The sequence below is a fragment of the Grammomys surdaster genome, unplaced genomic scaffold (genome assembly GCF_004785775.1).
Source record: "Grammomys surdaster isolate TR1022 unplaced genomic scaffold, NIH_TR_1.0 126391, whole genome shotgun sequence".
Lineage (NCBI taxonomy): Eukaryota > Metazoa > Chordata > Mammalia > Rodentia > Muridae > Grammomys > Grammomys surdaster.
The window spans coordinates 38,685-56,749 of NW_021621185.1; the positions used below are offsets into that span (position 1 = coordinate 38,685).

Consider the following 18,065-nt stretch of genomic DNA (forward strand, 5'->3'; position numbering starts at 1 on the left):
TGTGGGTAGATGGTCCAGATGGGGCCATCATATTGATTCAAGTACTCTTACTGAACCGGAAACCAGATGACACATGACTATCAAAGTCTTGGGAAAATTTCTATTCCTACAGTTTCATGCTGCACTGGTTAGTGCTCCTCTGAATCCCATGGTTACACTTAGCTTTTAAATGCCCCTTATTTAAGTAGAGGAATCACTCAGACATGATGAAATTTTTGTATTTATCCTAGATGAGTTTTTTAAAAAAATCAAACATCTCTTAACTAGGAGAGGTCTAGATGTTGTTAACTTAAAGGAGAACCCAGTGTCCAACAGTTTATATCTAAGTGAAGCATTAATTAAGTCTGTAGTAGCTTTTGTTCCCTTTTAAGACCACCACAGTCTCTAAAAGATAACTTGTAAGAAGCTATATGGTGATTTTTCAAAACATATTGATTTTAGTCATAACAACTTTACTGGAATCTAGAAGTACCCATTCTTTATAATAATAAAAAAGTGTATGTATGCAAAAGCTCAAGTCACATGACTAAACAGCGACATTTCCGGGAGTGGATATACTTCCTGTATTCTGCCAGTTGCTTCAAGTACATGTTTGATGGCCATCTGTGCTTTTCAACAAAACTTCGTTCTTCCACTAAAGTTTTAAGAGAAAAAAAAGTTAATTGCATATACTTTATTTTTTGACAAGACAAAATGCCACAATTAATTTCCTTATGACAGAGGAGCTCAGTCTCTTATATTCCAAGTCCTTCCCATAGCCTTCCATAATCACTTAATAGAGTATCAGTAAAAAGCCATCAGGATTTATGCTATTACACAATTTACACTGACATATACTCTTCCACTAAGTAGCATTTGACTGCTGTCCTTTTCTTTTTCAATAAAACTTCTGCTTTTACTCTAGATAACAAGTTCATTTTTTCTTTGTGGATAACTCTACCATTCACACTCTATAGTTTCCCTGACTCTAGTTCCCATCCAGTCACAGCCACCAGCTAATCTACTCATTCTTGGTGTTACTTCCTGTGCTCCAGAGTCTGCCACACTGTAACCTGTACTACTTCCTGTGCTCCAGTCAGCAACACTGTAACTTCCAGGCTTGCTCCTCCGGCCTCCTCTTAGGCTGTACACTCAGGAACCACTTTCATAGGAACCTGGTTTCAGCCCAGGTCCTCAGCTCAAGCTCGGCTCCATCAGAGTCTATGAATCTGTGACTGGATTCGACTTCTCTAGCTTCCCATAACCTGTACAGGTTGCCTCTATTGACTGGAGGGGCTTCTACCAAAGCTCATCAGTGAACACTTATGAATTCCACTGTTAAGGCCCAAGCTTCATCCTGCCTTCTGACACACCCAGCACTTTAAACATTTAAGGGTCTGGGGATCCCTCCCTTCTGTATACACGTGCATTTTATTATGCTTAGTCAGTCTGAGTTCTCCACCTGCTGTTTAACTTTATAGCATGTAGATTAGCAAGGTCCTGATTACAGGATCTAAACGACTGTAAACAAGCTGCTTCTTCAGTGAAACCAGTTTCATGAGGAGGCCTTTTAAAGACAGAACTCCTAAGTGTGTGAGGTGGTCCCTCGGGTAGAGGTAGAAGGATCTCGGCCAGCCTGGGCTACACAGTGAATTCCAGGACAGCCAGGGCTATAGAAAAAGACCCTGTCTCAAAAGACAAACCAACCAACAAACAAAACAATGAAGGGAAAAAGGGAGAGAGGGAGGGAAACAGGGAGAGAGGGAGGGAAGAAGAGAGGGAAGGAGGGAGGGAGGGAGGGAGGGAGGGAGGGAGGGAGGGAGGGAAGGAGGGAGGGAGGGAATCAGAACTACAGAAAAAGTGATAGCAGATGGCCTCTGGCGGTCAGTTAAAAACAGGCACCAAACAATCACTCTGTACAACACAACCCAACACTTAGCTAAATTAAACGAATGTGAGAAAAAGAAATCCACCAACAGCAAGGCTCAGCTTTTCCTGTGTATTGTTGTGTGTCTTCTTAAAAATCTAGTTTTACAAATCTAAGTAGGGGATGAGCTACTTAGCTGGGTTGGAAGGTTGGCCATGGCAGGAGATCCTTTTCTAGCAGATGGCCAGTGGGCCAGGCAGAAGGCCACCAAGAAGAGAGATGCCCTTTGTGGGAAGCCACTGACTGCCTAGCTACCAGGAAGGTAGGCTGGAGATTTTAAATGGTAGTACTATATAAAAACAAAATTTTAAATGGTAATTAAAAAAAATAAACCCTGGAAGACTTCACTGATCCCATAGGTTGCCAGTTCATAATTAAAGAATTAGCATATTTCATAATTCTCTGTTATCCAGAGGGCTGTCTAGCAGCTCTAGAGCCAGAATGAAGTTCAGTTATGTCTTAAGAGAACAGCCTTCTTCTCCTCAGCACACCCCTTGTACCTGGTACACGCAGAGCACCTTATCTTTATAAGCCAATTTTTTTTTTCTTGTAAAATGTAGAGAGTGAATGTTATCTACCCTTGGCTTTCCTTTGATTGTATTACACTACTGTTTTAACACCTGAGTGCCAAGCTAAAGGACAGGCTGATAATAGGTACACAATTTTGTTAACTGACTGAATATATCCATCAAAAACCAAAGGTAAGAATCTTCGATGCCACGTTTCATTGAGAGCATGTAGAGCAAAAAGAGGCCAAGGAGGGTTTCAGTCTTGTGTGTCACCACTAAGACATGACACAGACAACATGGGTTCTCTGAAGTGGAGGGGAGCCCAGAGCTCTGGATCTGCCCTTTCATTCTCTTCCCCTCCACTTCCCTGCTCAGCCTTATTCCCTCTATGGCCTTTCCCAAACCTTCAGCCATCTCCATAGAGTTCCCTGTCCTTGACTGGCACTCTTTCCTGCCCTTTTCATGAATCCCCTACTCTGACAAACACCCCACCTTGTTTTCCTTCCTACTTTGCAGTTCCAGGAAATCTCACCCTTCGTTACTTCCGAGGCTGAGACTGGTCTTGAACTCTCTGGATCCTATTGCCTCCAGTTTCCAAGGCAGAGATCCTGAGCTCACCCTGCCATGCCTGGCTGCCTCATCTTCATCCTTATCCGTTACCTCAGAAATCACCCTGCAATTACCTCCAGTAATTCCATATAAAGTACCATAATATGTGATCAATAAGAAAACTGTTATTCCAAAGCTCCTACGTAGTTATATACATATAGATTCTCTAAGTATTAAAGATGGCATCTTATAAACAATAGTTATATTTCTATGAAAAGGAAAAAGTTCAAACATATATTATTTAAAGTTTGCTCCTGACTGAATAAGGTCTCATTTATCACAGCTAAGTGGTACCTGAGGACACCTGTCACCTTAACTCTCCTACCAGAAAACAAATTAAACATGAATAAGCACTATAAAATAATCATTAGAAAATGTCTTGTGTAACCAAGGCTACGCTGCTCACAAAACACAGGCGACTAAAGCTGAAGTGCCCTCAGTTACACAGTGGAATTAAAAGGAAGTGGGCAGCATTACATTTATGTTCTCATGGTAAACCAATTAATTAATTGGTTTCTATTAATTATGTCTCGAACTGAAATGAAGGCTGTAACATTTTCTTTTCAATGAAGAAATCAGCAATGTACCTGAAAGGTCTTGGAATTCGGGCTTTTGGCTGAATATGAGGTAGTTAGTAGCTATGAAATGAAGCAGCCAGGTGGAGAGGCAGTCCGAGTGGTGAAACTGCAAGAAACGAAAAGGGAAAGGCATTCCACTTCTGTTCTGCTCACCACACGCTCGCTCGCTCGCTCGCTCGGAGGCGCAGGTCTGCTGTGTGCTCTTCAGCTCCCACGTGCTCAGGGCTCTCTAACCACAGCTTGTCAGTGACTTGTGCAAACTGCATGTGTTCCTACAATTAGTAGGAGTGCCATTCTTAACAGCGAGGTCCCGGGCATGGAAGGAGCCAGAAGCCAGTGAAGTGATGCCCAACTTCACACTTTTAATTTTCCTAGATTCCTAACACAGAATTCAACAAATGTTCACCATACCACTGAACTCAGAAAGATACTCAGGAAATTAATAAATGAAAGAATGAGGGAAAAAAGAGTTTGGGTAACTATGTCAGTTGGTATATACAGAAAAATCCTGCCATTTTCTTTTTTGTAATGTAAGAAGAAAATTCTGCATCCTATTATACCAATGTTCACAGCACAGCCACACTTGAGGAGCCACTACTGAAAAAAATGACGTAGACATAACTTCTAACCTAATGTTTCAAAATTACTTCTCCGTAAAAACCAGTGCAAAAAACTGTAGCCTTGTTCAGTCAAACTTTCAAAGGAATACTAGACTTGATATTGCTGTTAAAACACAGAAGAATTAAAGTAGTATATGTGTATTTTAAATAAAAAAAAGTCCCACCCCCACCCAACCCCAGTGCCAAGCACCTTGGCCTTTTTGAGCAGGTCCACAATGTCGAGGTTCATGGAGGCCAGCTCCCTGCTCGGCATACTCTGCAGCTGTGTGATGATGAACAGCTCACAGATGTGCTGTAGTCTGGAGACTTGGTACATCTCAGCACAGATCAGGAGACACATGGCCTGGAAAATGCCAGCTAGTGAAAGAAGACGGACGGTTAGACTATTGCTCTGAGAGACAAAAAGAAAACACACATCACTGGTGCGTACTTCTACTTCTTACATTTATTATATCCCATTGTAACTATGACACCAACAACATTGTTATTTTGGCAATACTTAATATAAATAGACCAACAATTTCCACTTTTAATTGATTAAATAATGCTCGAATATGCACACACATAAACACTAGTATTTAACTTAACTCTGACTTTTCATTTTGATTAATTTTCCCCAAATACTCTTTTAATTCTTTTTTTTGTTTGTTTTTTGTTTTTTTTTTCTTGTTTTTCGAGACAAGGTTTCTCTGTGTAGTTCTGGCTATCCTGGAACTCACTCTGTAGACCAGGCTGGCCTCTAAATCAGAAATCCGCTTGCCTCTGCCTCCCAAGTGCTGGGATTAAAGGCGTGCGCCACCACCACCCGGCTACCCTTTTAATTCTTAAAGTGTTTGCCCTATAGTTGCTATTACTTTCCTAAGCATTTTTTCTGATTAGTGATCAAATTTTTTATTAAGTATTCAAATTCCCATTGAGAAAATAATAACACTTATTTCCACTAATAGCCAATATTTTCATTTCGCTAAGCAAAAATAACAAGCCAATCCTTATAAATATTGGCATTAGCAACTCCAAAACAGAAGTGGGAAGGAAGACTGAGACAATTGACTACAGAAGGAATTTTCTCATTTGAGCCGTGTTTGAGGAGGGCGCCATCTGGTGGACAAATGGGATAAACCAGTCTAAGGGGCTTCTGCACCTTGTTCAAAGGATTGTGCTATGATAATCTCTCAAGACCTGTTCTAGCATGTAGCTGTACACATTATTAACTATTATTAACATTACTAGTGTGTGATGATCAATAAAAGCATTTGGTTAGTGAATTTAGAAATAAATCCTATAACCTACCGGGATTCTAGACATCTCAGGGAATGTTGTCACTTATGCCAATTTTATGGGAGTCTGACTTTGGAAGTCAGAGCAGCCTTGAAATATCCTACATTCTCAGAGCCAGAAAGATCACAGGATTCTCACAGTATTAAAAGTCCTGAAGAATCTCTCAACCAGATGTGAGGACTATAAAATTATTGTCTATCCTTTTTATTTATTATTAAAGAGGGAGTGCGCCCTAAACTCTAAAATTAGAGCAGTCACTAGGTACCCCAAATAACTGTTCCCAGGTATCTAGAGTAATGAGTAACCTTGCTGTTAGTGTCAGCTAGGACATGTGAGTGCACAGAAAGCTCTTAAGCGCTGCTCTTCTATTTTTGCTAACTAAGAATGCAATGTTCTCCCTATCTCAACTCCAGACTGCTCAGCAGATGCCACAGTATCAACTCCAATAGACCTTAAAACAGATTTGATAGAGAGCAATCTATCAAAACTAGTAAGAAGAAAGCATGATGAGATATTGTCTTGTATCATGGATAATGCGTACCTGGGGAACAAGAGTCTGTGTATAAGTATTCTAAAAATGACAAGAACGTCTCTTTGGAAACACCATAAACTGGAATCAGTACACTCTTGGCTTCCATATAATTACCATTAAACATGGCGGCCATCACTTCACACCGTGCCACCAAGATGGCCCTGTGGGCTGGCACAGTTGCTCCTGAAAAGTGAAAGAGGTAAACAAATCAAGAACTGTAATGCTGTAGAGTTTCCAGCATGCTCTAACTGGAGTGCCATGACAGGCTGGGCTGCTGTGTGGAAGCTACACTGGGGAGATAACTGGCATTGCTCCAGAGGCTTCTTACAACAGCCGAGAAACAGAAAGAGTTTAAACCTTGCCTTAGAACCTAACAATCTACAAACTAGACAAACAGTTGTTAGTTTAGATTTCCTTAAGACCAAAGAACTGAAATGGCAAATCTTGCCTTGTGTTTTGAGAACAGCATCTAGCTGTCCTGACTAGCTTGAAATACTGCCACCTCTGCTCATGTACCGCCCAGGAAAACAGATCATTACCTTGTGACCAACCTCACAGAACTGCCTTGGTCAGGCTTCCTCACACCAGAAAAGGAAAACTGCAAAGCAAACCAGACAGCCTACCTCACAGGAAGAATGGCCAAGAAGCTCTCCAGAGCCAAGCGGAGGAGCTCAGTCTTGACCTTGGGGACACTGGAGAGGTGATGACCATCCTCCCACTGCTGTACACAAGCAGGGTCTTTTCTGTGAAATGAGGAGTCCCTGAGCTCAACACTAACTCTCTAGGGAAAGTGTTAAGTTTTCCAGATATTGTTTCACTTCACAAAAACAGCACTAGATGTGATGACATGAACTCATGAGGTTCCTGTTGTTATAATGCGGACCATGTAAGGAGAGCACAAATCCACATAACAGCCTTCAGTCCCACAGATCAGAACACCCACCATCATGGTGACGGAAATGGTGAGAAACCTAATCTTTTAAGTTCAGACTTTAAAATATTTTAGAGAACTTGAGCTCAGGTAAACTAACAGGCATTAGTTTCCAAGTTACACCCTCTCCCCACCCCCAGCCTCCCAGCCTCCAACAAAACCAGAGCCTAGCTCCAATTTCTAGGCTAACCACAACAAATCCAGCATTTCCAAGTTAATTGTCAACAAGCCAGCCCCCTGCCTCATGACCACCAATGCAGAGGGAAGAGCAGAAATTAAGTATATGGTTTGACTCCCAGCACCAGGCTATTATGCTAAAAGGCCTCAGTAGCTCCCCAATTAGATGCTTGCCTCGCTAGAAACACTTACCTCGACCCCCTTGTTTCTTTCTATAAAGCCCTACCCTGATACCTATTTGGGGCTGCTCTCCACCAGAACCTTCCTGTGTGAGCTGAAGGTCCTGAGCTAGCTCAAATAAAGACTCTGTTATGATTTGCATCGGATTGGCTCCGTCTGGTTTTTGGGTATTCATTAATACTTCCCAGGCACTACAATGGAAGATAACAAGATAAGGAAGGCAGAGTGTGGATTCAAGTTATGGAGGACCCCAGAACCAGTGGGAACCACAAAGCTGCCCCTTCCAGAAAGAAATGCAATGAGCCAAACCGCAATGTTCTGCCCAATAATTTACTCATATATTGTCTGATTTCATAACATTTATCATATGTATATATTCTCTTTTAAAATAGTTACAATTTATTGGTTCTTCAACCTCTCTAAATCCAAGCAAAATACTTCTTGTCCTAGGAAGAAAAGAGGTCCATCTAAAGTCACAGATATTTCCCAAAGCCAATATTTCCTCAGGCTCATTAATCAACCACTGATCCTGCTCTGCCAACTGAACCCACAGGTTATCACTGTGATTTCGCATAGCCACAGTCCCAGGAGCAAGGAGACAGCTTGAGAGCATCCTGTTCCCACCAGCAAACAACATCTGTCCACTGCATCTTCCCTTCATCCCCACAACACAGTGTAGCAGTATCGTTTACCAAAAGGACCAGCTTCCATCATTAAAGCATGCTGGGTATATCTGTAGATACCAACTAACAAGGAATTCAGATTGGCAATGCAATTTGACTTACGATTTTAGGTTTTAAACTACTTCAAGATAAATAGAGCATCATTTGAAAAATAGGAGCATAGCTTAAACAAATTAGATGGTCTATCATTTGAATTAAGCAGATGAATTAAGACTGACTAAAAATATCAAGTGGATAGTAGACGGACGGATTTAATAAGCAGGGCTTGAAGCTTTAACAGAGCTTTCTGTTGATAATGCTATAAGACAATATTGAAAATGTCACACCAGCTTCAGTACCTGTGAGTATAGTGTGTGTGTGTGTGTGTACACACGCATGCATCAGTGTATACACACATGTATGTGCCAGAGGTGGACATCAGGATTCAATTTCTTATTTATTTATTTATTTATTTATTTATCTATCTATATATTTATTTGAAACAGGCTCTCTCACTGAACCTGGAACTCTGTTTTGCGTTCCAGAGCAGCAAGCCACCAGAGTCTGCCTGTCCTTGCTCTCAAGCACTGAAATTACAAGCATGGTGTAGATGTGGTGTATAAAGATATGTCTGGCTGATTTCAGATCCATTTAAAGATTAGAATTTAGTTTTAAAAACCATTATACTTTCAGTGAAGGTAATATGAAATTCTATTTCACAACCGTTTAATTAACTACTTTGCTGTTTTAAAACTTATGTTGTGGCCAGCCAGAGGTGGCACATGCCTTTAATCCCAGCACTTGGGAGGCAGAGGCAGGCAGATTTCTGAGTTTGAGGCCAGCCTGGTCTACAGAGTGAATTCCAGGACAGTCAGGGCTATACAGGGAAACCCTGTCTCGAAAAACAAAACAAAACACTTATGTTGTGAAAATGTACCTAACTACGTACGGTTACCTGTTTTCTGTTGTTTTTTCCCGTGTGTGATGTGTGTGTACCTATGGAAGCCAGCAGACAGCTTAAGATCCTTTGAAAGTACAGTTATAGATAGTCATCATAGGTTCTGGGGACCAAACCAACACAAATGGAGGAAAACCTAGAAATGGAAAACCTAGGAAAGAGGCCAGGAATTACAGATGTAAGTATCACCAACAGAATACAAGAGATAGAAGAGAGAATCTCAGGTGTAGAAGATACCATAGAAGAGATTGACACAACTGACAAACAAAATCAAAACATAAAAACTCCTAACCCAAAGCATCCAAGAAATTCACGATACAATGAAAAGAAAAAAATCTAAGAATTATCGGAATAGAGGAGAATGAAGACTCCCAGCTTAAAGGACCCGAAATGTTTTTAACAAAATAATAGAAGAAAACTTCTCCAACCTAAAGAAAGAGATGGCCATAAAGGTACAAGAAGCCTATAGAACACCAAATAAATGGGACCAGAAAAGAAAATCCTCTCGTCACATAATAATCAAAACACTAAACACACAGAACAAAGAAAGAGTATTAGAAGCTTCAAGGGAAAAGGGCCAAGTAACATACAAAGGTAGACCTATGAGAATTACACCAGACTTCTGAACAGAGGCTATGAAAGCCAGAAGAGGCTGGTCAGAGGTCATACAGACTCTAAGAGAACACAAATGACAACCCAGACATAGATGGAGAAAACAAAATATTCCAGGGTAAAACCAAATTCAAACAGTATCTACCAATCCAGCCCTACAGAGTATCCTAGAAGGAAAACCCCAGCACAAGGAAGGTACCTGCACCAAAGAAAGGACAAGATATTAAGCATCTCACAACAAAGCCAAAAGGAGAGAACCACAAGCACATAAAGCCACCTACAAAAACTTGTGCGGAGCTGTGCTGTGGCTCCCACATTTGCATAGCAGACATTACCCTGTTTATAATTAGCATAGGAGGTATTGGCACCAAGCATTATGTCACCATAACCTGCTGAGAAGGTTTTTGAAGAAATATGCAGCACATGGAAAGTAGAGATTCTTTCCTTTTTAATCTCTTGCTTTTCATCTGCTCTGCCACTCCATGGCCCTTTCTGCCTGCTCCACTCACCCTCATGTGCAGAACTTGGCTTGCCTATCTGATCATGTGCAGCATGTGCACATAGCTTCAGGCATTGGTCCTATGGATAGCCACTCACCTTTGCAAAAGTTACGCTATTTATTTATTTATTTATTTATTTATTTATTTATTTATTTATTGTGTGCCCCAACAGTCAGGTGGAGGTCAAAAGACAACTTGTGGGAATTGGCTTTCAGCATCTACTACATGTTCTCCAGGGATCAAACTCAGGTTGTATGGTTGATGACAAAACCTCTACCCACTGGGCTAACTCATAAGCCTCACCTTGATAGTTGTTCTGTTGTTTGCTTGGTTTGAAATTCATTTGTTTGTTATGGTGTAACATAACTCAAATCACTCTTTGAGTTTATAATATAATTACATTTCTTTTTTTCTCCCTCCAAACCATCCCATATACCTCCCTGTGCTCTCCAAATTTATGACTTCTTTTTTCACTAATTATTATTGAATTCATATATGTACATACATATATATCCCTGACTTTAACCTGCTCAGTCTACATAATGTTCAGGGCTAATTACTGGCACTGAACAACCAATTGGTATGTTCTTCCCTAGGAAAGACCAACTCTCCTGCTCCCCACTTTCCTCAGTTGCCGACAGTTCTTTGTGAAGGATGAGGCCTTACGGGCTTTTCTCTATCCACTTTGACACAACTATTGATGTCATCCTCGTTCAACTCAAGTCTGGGCAGTCGTGTTGTCGAGACTTTATTTACAGCTTCTGATCTTACTAAGAGACACAACCTCACAGTAAACTCCCTGATCCTTGGCTTTTCCAATCGTTCTGCTTCCTCTTCTACAATGTTCCTTCAGCCTTACATGCAGGAATGTTTTGTAGATTTGTAAGTTGGGACTGGGCTCCACAACTCTGCATCTTGATTGGTTGTGGTTTTCTGTAGTGGTCTCCATCTGTTGGAGAAGTTTCCTTGAGGAAGAGTGAGAACTACAAATATTTATAAATTGTTATTAGGCATTATGCTGCTTTAATTACGCTGGTTGGAGGTTTTCCTCCAATAACAATGATGTCCCCACGATGTCACCAGTCCTGAGTAGTTAACTAGGGTTCCAGTCCCAGGCACAGTTTCCTTCTTGTTGATCTTAAATCCAATTACAGAGCTGTTGGCTCCCCCCAAGGTATGCATCCCTCAGGGTCACTGTGCCAGGGTCACTGTGCCACGCTGTTCAGTGACATGCTTCACAGGTGTCAGAGCTATGTGAGACTGCTGGCTGCTCCCCTCCGTTGGAAGCTTCCTTGATGCAATAGGCTGGATGTTTTGGTAGTCTCTTGAATAGCCCTGGCCAACAACTCGAAAGCAAACTTCTCATGTGTGATATTAGAATTGTTTTCGGTAATACCATCAGCTCAGATGAAAGAGTTCATTAAGACTAAATATGTATTAAGACTAAATATGCATACTTATACACAGGACTGCATGTATCTGGTCTTTTAGTTAAATGCTTAATTTTAAGACTAAATATGTGTACTTGTACACAGAACTGCATGTACCTGGTCTTTTAGTTAAATGGTTAATTTTAAGACTAAATATGTCTTAAACTTATACACAGAACTGCATGTATCTGGTCTTTTAGTTAAATGCTTAATTTATGATTTCTTGTGGCTTCTTCAGGTATCCTTATTGTTCTTCTACCCTTTCCCTCCTGCTTCTGGATTTACCTCCCTCCCCCTTCCTAAAGAGCCCCATCTTCCCATTTCCTTGATTATATCACAACCAGCAACCTCCCATCCTGACAATGATCCCGCTTTCCTTTTCTGTGGGGGACAGCCAAAAAAACTAGAACTTGACCATATCTTAATAAATAAAAAATAAATAAATAAATAAATAAATAAAAATTCTACGGCCAGGTGTAGTGGTACATGTCTTTAATTTCAGCACTTGGGAGGCAGAGGAAGGCAGAGTTCTTTGAGTTCAAGGATAGGCTGGTCTACACAGTGAGCTCCAGTATAGCCAGATACTCTGTTTAAAATTTAAAAAAAAAATTCTGGGCTGACTGTATTGTATGTTAGATGTATCAATACTGTGCAAGTGGTAAGGAACTGGCTAGCCTTCGCTATACAACTATTAGGCAAGCACCATCCAGGAGACCCACAAATGCCAACTTGTTTAACACACAGATCTTGGAAGACATTCCTCAGAATATTCTTCTCAGCCTATATTTAGGAAGAGCACATGTATGTTCACCACATTTATGCTTACCACACACACTTCAGATCACCCTCTCAGCACACTTACTCCTCATGGGAAGCCTACTCTAAGTTGTGTGCCCCAGAACTCTTGGGGATCTTTCAGAGTCGGTTCAGCATGTGACTAATCAGCCGACATCATGGATGTGGTTAAAGGAACTCAGTGACCCATGAGAAGTCATTTGGCAAAGAGTACTGTGCTAGCTCCAGCACCATCAGTTACCTTCAGAACACAGAAATTCTTTGAAAACAGACTTGAGATGACTAATTTGGTAAAGATAGAAATCTTTCTAGTTTATAGGTTAAATTTCTTCATAACAATGGATGTGTGTTTTCTGTTGGAATGAGACACTGCTAAGCCATCCATCCTGGTGTTTCTCTGGTCTACAGAAAAATGCCTTCATCAACAGTATTCCCCAAGGAGCTAGTTCTGGGACTGCCACTGGCTGGGCCTCTAAGGATACTTTCTCCACCTACAAATGAGTGTTATGAAGCTGGCTTCAGACAGATGCTTAGGACTTTTCATTTTGGCAGTTAATAAATCTAAGTGTACCACTGTCAGTGAATGGTTAGTCAGCTGTGGGTCTTTTAACCCAATGAGAGAGCTATAGTCTATGGCTTCTTCTTGTCTCCCCTGCCACATTTTAAATATATCTCAAGGTCTCTCTTACTGTCCCACTTTCAGAGTCCCAGGCTCACACTACATATGGTGCTGCTAACAGAGCTTTGTAAAAAAGGTCACTAGTTTTCTTGACATAGGAGCAAAGTTAAAAGCAGGGAGATATTGCTGGGGAAAGGTACTGAAGAGTAAATGCTATGCTAGCTGCCACACACTTCCATCCCAAAATTAGAATTACATCTCCCGCTTTACAATGGCACATCTAAAGTTCTACTTAATTTATTTGCAAACAACTCCTTCCATCCTTGTGTAATTGAAGACAATTCATCTTTAAGACTATGCATTTAATCTAATAATGTGGCAGAATTATCCATGCAAGTAATCAGCAATGGGCTTCCAAGACAGCTCATCTTTATTAAAATTAGGCATCATTATTTCCCACAGAGATAAGAGGAAATTTTCAGTTGCTCTAGTGATAGCAATTCTCACAGTGCTGCCAGGGACACATTCAGCAGTAACTGGATGCCTGATGTAGGTCAGACAATTTTTTAAATTTTTTAAAAAATCAAATAAACCAAGCAAGAGATAATGAGAGCTGGCTTCAGATGAATTAAAAACAGGACCTTAAGAAACACAGAAATGAAAACAGAGGTGACACATTAAAGATCATCCTCCATCCCAGATGAGGAGGTGAGATATGGACAGAGGGGAAATATAAACTCCTTTTCTTAGTTTATAAAGTGATTTTCTTATGAATCAGTTGGTATTACTTTATGTATTTAGAGCTGAACTAGAACTCTGAGGGGAGCAAGTAAGAAATAAAAATGCAGAGTGACTTCTGTCACAGCTGAACCATACCTTGTATTTCAAAGACAACATCGGCAAGCATCGGTTTATTAAGGAAAAACTTGAGAGACGTATTATAAAACCACAAAGGCTTCCTGGCTTGGTAGGTCTTGCAATTCCTCAGGCAATTAATCTATCAAGAGAAAGCACAGCACAAAGAGGAAAGCTATTCATTTTGCTTTGACAACAAACAAACAAACAAACAAAAACCCCACAGACAGGAAATCACAATTGCTTCATGATGGCACCTCTAATCACATCTCTGAGGGGGACATTCCCTGGAGCACTTCATCTGCTGCCTGTCTCTGAGTAGCACCAGGCCACTCACTAAGTGGTGGCCAGGGAACCTTGGGATCCTGGATCCCTCACGCAGCAGGGCGTAAATATGTGTTTCCTTATCGCACATGTCCTTGGACGGCTTAACGAGGCCTTCTCCTAAAGAATGAACACTAAAAAAAAAAAAATCTTGAGTAGTCAATTTCAATTTGAATACAATTTGGGCCTACAGAAAATTCTGTCCCCACCCAGCTGCTGGCCTCCTCGAAGTGCCTTGGTCTGCCTCAGCTTTGGCACCTTGTTTGTCCCTGAGGTCTATGAAGACACCCACCTCTATCCAAGAAACCAGAGGCCAGCTTGCCTCCATCCTTTTCTTCTGTATCTTCTCTGTTTTTTCTTTACAATGAAATAAGCCAAGTCCTAACATTTTCAAGTAGAGTTATCTAAATTAGGACTGCATCCATAGATTGTATGGCCATAATCCCTCATTTGGAACCACTTAGTTATGGCTCTTATTGAAATTATTTTACTAATTATTGCTGACATCATCAGATCCTTGGCTGGATTTCACAATCTCATCCTCATGGGAACTCCCGTGCTGGGAAATTCGGAACCTCTGTCCTTAAGAAGTCACATGTCAGACTGTGGCAATCAGAACAAGTGATGCTGAAGTGTCTACCTATGCTCATCTACTTTGAAGGGACGTTTCCAATCTTTTATGAAGGAAGAAAAGGATACTGTCCTCTTGGCAAGAAAAAAGAAAACCGACTCTAGTATGAACCCCACAAGCAAACATGGTAGTAGGGAAAGAAGTAACAGGTCCCAGTCCTCCATTGTCAGCCTCAACCCTCCACCACAGCCCCCACTGGGGGACCAGCAGTTAGAAGACAAATGATTAGCACACATAGAAGAGTGACAGCCAAACCCACCAGTAATCAGAGAGCTGGTGAGGCCTGCAGTGCCTTGTTTTGTTCCATTTTAAAAGGAAAACCTGAACTGCTCAAAGCTGTAGCCATAATTGATTACACACTCAGAAGTTAAATCCACGTTCCCAAGTGCCAACTCAGTGCTGTGTTATACTCCTATGACACACTTGGTAAACAGAAAGGATGGAAGGGTGGATGAGAAGGTCACGGAATCACAGTCCCTTCTCCACTCAGAGGTGATAGAACTCTCAGTATCTCAAAGGAACACTTGCCATATCAGAGAAAGAAAAAGATATATGTTCAGAACACCAGCCCCTGCATATCCCATGTAGATAAAGGTTATGAATTTGATCACAGTGACTCTTCCACAACATATGAAGCATGTGTGACATGGCGGGTATTTTCTCCTGGTTCACACATTAACTCATCAGACTATTTTAATAAACATAATGCAACTATTTGTGCATTTTTAAAGGGTTACTTAGTTGAGTTAGGGTTGAAAGAGAGATATTACTAACCTTTAATCATTCCTATAAGGCTGGCTAGCCTGTGGATACTTGCTGAATGGTGGTGTTACTGAAACCAAAGATCTTACCTCTTAATTTTTTTTCTCCATTAATTTTTTTCTCAAATAAAATTAAAAATCTTCATGAAAGTACAAGCCAGGTATGGCTGCATATATGTAAGACAAGCACCAGAGAAGCTACAGGGAAGTCACAAGTTTGAGGCTAGCCTGGGCTACAAAGAGAACTGAAGTCAGCCTGGATTATATAACGAGCAGTTGTCTCAAAGGGGAAGGGGCATGCAGAGGGATGTCTCAGTGAACAAACAACTGCTGTCTGAGTTTAATCCCTAGAGCCCGCATGGTGGAAGGAAGAAGCAACTCCTCTCAACTCCACCTCTGTGTGCATGTGTATACACACATACCAAGTGAAGGTAAGAACAGCTTTTAAAATCAGGGAATGAAAAACTATTACATTGTTCAACTATTAACTAAAAAATGTTGATAATGTAGCTGTAGAATTAAATCATCTCTAAAAAATAACTAAAGGAATATTTTTCTTATATTTAAAGAAAATCTATATTTTCCTAAGCATTGTACACAGCTTATCTTTTTAATCTACTATAGCCAATTTGCTTAAAACATAATCTGAATTAAGAATAAACTGGCTAAATTGTACAATACAGTTGTCTTAAAGTTTAACAAATGTATGTTTAAAACCTTTACAGATTCTGTACAATCTAAATCACTGCAGTTTATGGCCATAAAACATCAGTATTTTTATAACTTTGAACCCAGTTTCTAACTTTGATATGTACTCAAGAGACTCCTCAGCCATCTATTTGGTTAGTTATATTGCTTGGAACTCCTTGAGAAGTTCACACAGGAACAAGGCTACTCCCCAAAGCTATCTGGATTTAAATAATGTAGTGTGGAAAAGCATCTTTCCTAGAGGTCCAGCTATAGGAGCAGGAATCAGGCATGATTCCATCTCAACATGGGTCGGGCGGTGGTGGGGGGTGAGGGGGGAGCACGCCTCTAATCCCAGCACTCAGGAGGCAGAGGCAGAGGCAGGCTAGTCTCTGTGTTCCTAGGGCTCCAATGGGGTGTTCTGAAGACAGAATTCACAAATGAACATTTCAAAGACATGACTCACACATTTTAATCCCCACATAAATTAAAGTCTTAGTAAGAAATACATACATTTCTGTGTTAAATACTTTAAACATTTAAACAGAAACACATAGGAAAAACATTTATATTTATGAATTATTTAACTTTGCTAATGATTCAATGTTATAATCATCAAAGTATACCAGCTATAATTAAGAGTCAAATTAATTTACCTTTCCTGGTGTTTTTAAAATACATTTAACTTTCTCGATTATATCAGAAACATCCCCTGAATCTTTCAACTTCCTTCTGACATCTTCTTCCAGCTCTTCCCACTGAAAAGCACCTGTAAGGAATTAGATACATGAGATTTCCCTGTGTGAGTAAAAAGTATGAAAAGATGGGTCCCTTTTTAGATTATCAATGATTCCCTTCTTCAGTATTTTTATTTCTGTAGCAAACATGTCTCTTGAAGTCTGTGTTTAACAAGTTTGTTTGCCTTCTCCTAAACTAGTGGTTCTTAACTTTTGGATGGTAAACTCTGTGGGGACTATCCTTTCTCAAAGGGGTCACCTAAGAGCAGCAGAAAGCACAGGTATTTACATTACGATTCCTAACCATAGCAAATTACAGTTAGGAGGTAGCAACAAAAGTAACTTACGGTTGGGGTCACCACAACATGAAGAACTGTATTAAAGGCTCACAGCAATAGGAAGGCTGAGAACCACTGTCGTAAATTGTCTTCCTCCCTGACAGCTGCCATTTCTGAGGCAGGTGACGTAGCAGCCCCAGCCAGGATGAGTTTCTGTGACAAGCGATCTGGCCGCTTGCCTGTTTGCTCCCAGGACAAAGGTGGATATGGCCTTTCATATGTGATTTTGGATAGTATCACTACCAGTGGAGAGCAAAGCTTACTTACCACTGATCTGGAAAGCCACACAGCAAAAACAATGAGTTCAGAAGGCCTTGTGTACTGTCAGGCTCCGAATGGGACACCTGCCCTGAAATCTACAAAGCTAACCTGAGAAAGGCAGTAAGATGGTTCTCTGATACACTCCATCTGAGATCCAGCCACTGTGTCAATATCGGGTGCCTGTTTTTTTCATGAACTTAGTCTCCATATTGGTCAACTTCAAAGCTACTCTTCTTGGGCTCCTCCACTATTACCACATACTCTGTGAACTCTTTTCTTTCTTGCAATTCTATTTTATGATCAGCAAAAGGTGGCCTTTACCCAAAATGCTCCTCTCACATGGCCTATAGCACTCTTCTCCTCAGCCTTCCTGCTCCCTGATGACCTTCTGTCTTGGGATCCATCCTATTATTGAAGCTAAGTTTTCAAAAAGTATGATTTATGCTTATAGCGTTCCAAGGTGTCTCAGTTACTGTTCTATTGCTGTCAAGTAAGCGCCTATAAAAGAAAGCATCTAATTGGGGCTGGCTTACAGTTTCAGAGGTTAAGTCCATTATCATCATGGCAGGAACATG

General features: G+C 40.7%; 1 protein-coding gene across 1 annotated transcript in view; it reads right to left on the bottom strand.

Annotated features, from left to right (window-relative positions):
* Positions 1-204: 204 nt before the first annotated feature.
* The window catches only part of Rhobtb3 (Rho related BTB domain containing 3), a 47,950-nt gene continuing 30,089 nt past the window's right edge, over positions 205-18,065 (bottom strand). Inside the window, exons 7-12 of the mRNA XM_028760085.1 lie at positions 16,811-16,923; positions 13,773-13,893; positions 6,042-6,215; positions 4,413-4,579; positions 3,612-3,708; positions 205-634 (exon numbers count right to left, since the gene is read on the bottom strand). Coding sequence (XP_028615918.1) covers positions 519-634; positions 3,612-3,708; positions 4,413-4,579; positions 6,042-6,215; positions 13,773-13,893; positions 16,811-16,923 — 788 coding nt within the window. The 3' untranslated portion in view covers positions 205-518. The remainder of the gene's footprint in view (positions 635-3,611; positions 3,709-4,412; positions 4,580-6,041; positions 6,216-13,772; positions 13,894-16,810; positions 16,924-18,065) is intronic.